This window comes from Corvus brachyrhynchos, unplaced genomic scaffold, assembly GCF_000691975.1.
Source record: "Corvus brachyrhynchos isolate BGI_N302 unplaced genomic scaffold, ASM69197v1 scaffold27, whole genome shotgun sequence".
Taxonomy (NCBI): Eukaryota; Metazoa; Chordata; class Aves; order Passeriformes; family Corvidae; genus Corvus; species Corvus brachyrhynchos.
In genome coordinates, this window is record NW_008239139.1 from 153915 (window position 1) to 158441 (window position 4527).

At 43.4% G+C, this 4527-nt stretch overlaps 1 protein-coding gene across 13 annotated transcripts in view; it reads right to left on the reverse strand.

Moving 5' to 3' along the window:
• MYBPC1 (myosin binding protein C, slow type) overlaps positions 1–4527 on the reverse strand; it is a 70933-nt gene that overhangs the window by 7266 nt on the left and 59140 nt on the right. For all 13 annotated transcript variants that reach the window (XM_017740025.1, XM_017740023.1, XM_017740024.1 and 10 more), the window contains 3 exons: positions 3807–3946; positions 1905–2064; positions 308–444 (listed from right to left, as the gene is read on the reverse strand). In XM_017740025.1, the coding sequence (XP_017595514.1) occupies positions 308–444; positions 1905–2064; positions 3807–3946 (437 nt within the window). The remainder of the gene's footprint in view (positions 1–307; positions 445–1904; positions 2065–3806; positions 3947–4527) is intronic.

Genomic DNA, 4527 nt, shown 5'->3' on the forward strand with positions numbered 1-4527 from the left:
AGAATAATTATGGCCTTATTTTAGTAACAACTTTTACTGATACATTAACTGTACAGCTCAGTGAGGGTGCCAATTAAAGCCCAGCCTTCTCCTGAGGTTCTGCCCCTTCACTGAGTTATCTGTGCATTAACTATTATAGTACCTATAGCACAGGTAAGCAGGTCCCTTCTTTTTGTATTCTTTAGAACCCACACCAGTATGTCTGCCTTCAGCCTGGCTCAGGAGTTAAATGTAGAAGTTATTGTCAGGTTACTGTCAGGTTAAACTCTCTCGTGTTTCAAGCGACGCTGTCAGAGCTGTGCAGTACCTTGGGGTTGCCCCGGACGCTGCAGTTCAGGGTGGCATTGTAACCAGCTACGGCAAACGTGTTCACCAGGGGCTGAGTGAACAGTGGTCGCTCGCTGAAGTCGAAGTCATCATAAACTGGGTATTTGTAGACTTTACCTGTGAAATGAAAATCAAACATTTATAAAATCAGCGTTTGTTGGCACGTAGCTAAACATCCAAGTGTATTAAATGGCTGCAGAGAGTTAGTTCTGATTTGCACTGCTTTATGTACCAGTGTGACTCCGGTAGTTGCACTTGTAGGGGAGGCTGGAGGTGGGTCTGCACAGTGACTGTAGCCCTTGGTCATGCTATGGCATTGATGTCTGAGAGCTTCCCTTTGTTTCCTGTGCAGGTGGTACACTAAACAATACGTGTTTATTCCATGTCTGTGTCTGCATGCCTTGCATGCTATAGAGCAGGATGGATCCTAACCTGTGTGCTGCAGGATGCCTGTCTTTGGCAAGCCTTGTTCACTCTGGTGGCAATTATTTTTCACAGTTTGTTCTGATTACAAACTGTCTCTGTATCTGAAAATCCATTTTTTCTTTCTGCTTCAAACGGTGCACTGACAATAGAGATACCTGAATGGATGCAGTTTCTGAACAAGGAAAGCATGGTAGTAAAATGTAATGGGCCAGTTTATGCCCACTTTGCAGTGGAGATTACCACCAATAAATCCTCTTCAGCCACACAGTCAGCTGGCATTTAAAATGGTTGGACAAACAGACATCTATTCCTGTGCACAGGTGTCATTAAACAGCTTTGCTTCACTGAAAGCTGATTCAAGCTCTCATGCTGACTTCAGTGCAGTTTAGGCCTAATACTTCTCTCATGAGAAGGGCAAGTAAGCAGTGCTGAAAAAGAATTCCTGTAGCCATTCCGTTGTTCATTACTCCGTTTCTAAAAGAGACCTTCTAAAAGACCTTCAGTCTTTCAGCCCGCCTACGTGGGCTGGACAGGTTGTCCGTCCTCTGCATCATGGCAGTCATGTATTCCTTCCTTTCAGACAAACTGCTTTGATTTGCTTCCTGTAAGCTATTTGCTTTTAGAATTTCCTTTCCACAGGAAAGTTGTTGTTTTTTTTTTTAATTTTGCTGTGCCATTTCAAACTGACAACTTCTGAAATGTCAGGATTTTTGACTGCAGAATCAGAATTTGCCCAACCCCACCCTCAAGAGATGTGAAGCAGGGGTTATGTTCTTCTGTTGCATCCTGCCTGAAATGGAGGGAGCGCCTGCACAGCTGATGCCAAGTCTCCAGTGGAGGGCAGTGACCCACTGCTTCTAACAGAACAGCTGCTTTACTTGTCTTCCAGCTCTTGCCAACTCATATCTGCCGGTGCTGACGTGAGTCTGAGATCCAAGACCATAGAAAATGTCAAAACATGGGAAAATGTCCAACTCCTGATTAAAAACAATGACTATGAACTATGTGGACAAACCATGAAGTCTGAATAGAATGCCCCTGGCCTCGGGGCTGGGAGTGCCTCTGAATGCTTTAGAATGTCTTTACCTTTAGTCACCTTCCAGCCTCTGAGCACCCCTTAGCCTTTGACAAAGAACGGGTAATTAACTAACCATCCTTTGCAATCAGAGCGCTCTCTTTGGTCATGGTTGCATCCTCGCTGAGGCCACACATGTTTTCAGCGAAGATCCTGAAGTAGTACTCGTTGCCTATGACCAGCTCGTTGATGGTGGCACTGGTGCGGTGGTAGTGCTCGATCACGGTGAACCACTCCTGAAAGGCACAGACACAGAGGGTGAGCTCCCCCCCAGCACCCTGCGCCTCCCAGACGTTCACTGGAAGAGTCATCAAGCTTCTGAGAGTAGGTTCTTCTCTGAAGAGAATATAGCTAACAATAATTAGTGAAACGAGCGATAATGGAAATACTGCAGAGTTCACTGCTGAGCAGTGAAGGCCGAATGGAAAGTGAACACTACGAGTTGTTACACTGGCAGCCAGGAGGGTTCATTTTAGGAAATCCAGTATTACAAAGGTTACGTTGTGCCAGCAAGGCAGGCTCCGCTCCCTCATTCCTAATCCACGATGCTGACAGAGAAAGTACAGTTGCAGATAGGAAAACTGCATTCCTGTGGGGAAGGCAATAGCATGTGTTGTTCTGCAGTATTATGCACTCACAAGAGGCCACTGCACTAATCTGCCCTCTCTATCACAGGCTGAGTGTTCATGAGAAATGTAGTTCTGTGCTGGTGGTCCTCTGATATCTAAAGGCTGAGATGGGGAAGTGGGTTTTAGTGCTTTGGTCTTGCAGCAGTAACAGGACCTGTGAATTCTGTCCCATTACACAATACCTAAACAACGGTAGGAGATGAAAGAGGCTAATGCTAAAAATGCAATTACTATAAAGTGCAATATGACCACAGCAATGTTTTTGCTTTCCTTTGCTCTGCCCTACATAGTTTTCTTGCTTTTCTAAAGATGAACTTGTGCTGAGTTCCCTGTACCACAGTTTGCATTAATGTTTGGTCAACTTTAAGAGCCAGAGTTCCTTTGGGAAAACAGTTTTTTGCAGAAGACCAGCGGTGCCAGAATTGCAAAATGTACCAGCACAGATGCTGTGAGGAAAGTGACCTGAATGATCCATGTCACACTGGACCCTGGATACTACTGCTGTTGTTACTTTCTCCTTATCACAGTAATTTAGAGGGGCCATTGTTCTGGTCACGGTACCAGAGACAGTATCTTCTTACAGTCTCAAGAGAGGGGAGAGAGAAGGAGAAAAAAAAAAAAAAGAAAAGGCTGCAAAGGGAAATAGTGGCACGGGAAGGGAAGAATGAGTTGTTCAGACCATGAAGGAGACCAGCATATTAATGTGAGGGGCAGAAGGGGACAGCAAAAGATTCTCTTGGATAAGGCAACTCCCAAAATATTGGCCTAGATGTCCAGTGTTTAAATTTGCAGTAAATGTTAAATCTAAGAATCCAACTACTGTCTTTTAAGAATGTGTAAAATTTTTGTTAGTTTAATAAAAATAATAAACATTTCTGTATTGCATTTTTCATCTGCAAATCTCAGAGCAGTTTAGGAGTGATGTATGTGCTGTTTTGCCATGGGTACTAAGGAGTGGCAGTGACTTACATAATGTGACATTGCAGGTTTGAAAACAGCAGCAATGGTATACTATTGTTCTAGTAGCAGCCTACTGAATTCAGAATTAATATTTTGGTGTTTTATTTTCTCTACTGAGGCAAAGGAAAAATGCAGAATTACTTCTCTCAAGTCCACCTCTCCTTTCCTTTTTTTAGTCCTCCTCTTTGGCATAATTTGAAAATATTTCCATTTCTAGGCTTTAGTTATAGTGAACAAGAGATTTTTAGAGTTTTTAGAGATGCTTTTAGAGATTTTTTGAATGCTGATAAATCAGTGCTTTGTCCACCTGTCATTTTAAGCATGTAATGCTTTTTGTTTTTAAAAGGGAGAATTCCCATCCCGCTTTTCAACATCTCCTTATTACTTACCATACTCTTTTTATCTGCTTTTTGAATAGTGTACCCAGTAATGGCAGCATTGCCATCATCTTTTGGTGGTTTCCATGATAAATTTACATTTTCTCCCCAGACATCCTCGATAGTTACAACCTCTGGTGGGCCTGGGCGATCTGTAACAAAAATATGACAGCTGACATATTCTACTGTTTGCTTTCCCTATCTCTTTCCCACACACATCTTCCAATTAGTTTGATTTCTCTCTCTTTCTTACAAAAAAACATCATCAAAAGAAAGATGTGGTTGCAAAATAAAACTTTCCAAAGTGAAGGCATGTCAGAATTAAAATAAATTCAATAGTTAAAGTTGTGCTGCCAGTGTTGCCTGTTATGTAAAGAAATAGATGGCAAAGCCAAAAAGTAAATGTGTTTTCTTGTCTGTCTTTCCTACCTTTCTGTCCTTTCAGCATTTAGGATTTCTTCTTGTCATAGGTTAGCAAGCTGAGTCTCGGAAGTGATGTCCGTGACAAGGGGTGCTTACAGCTTCCCCCCCCCACCATGACCTATCAGCTGGCCAGTTTGAATATGGACAATTCTTTAAGCCACTTAAAGTTGTGACCGCCTCTGTGATCCACACTTAAGAATAGACAAACCCCCCTCCAAGCTCTCTCTCGTTTCTGGTGCTGGGACAGGTGGCTGCGGGGCCCGAGCGGGGCCCAGTGGGCCCAGCCCAGGCCCTGCTTGGGCCAGGCCCT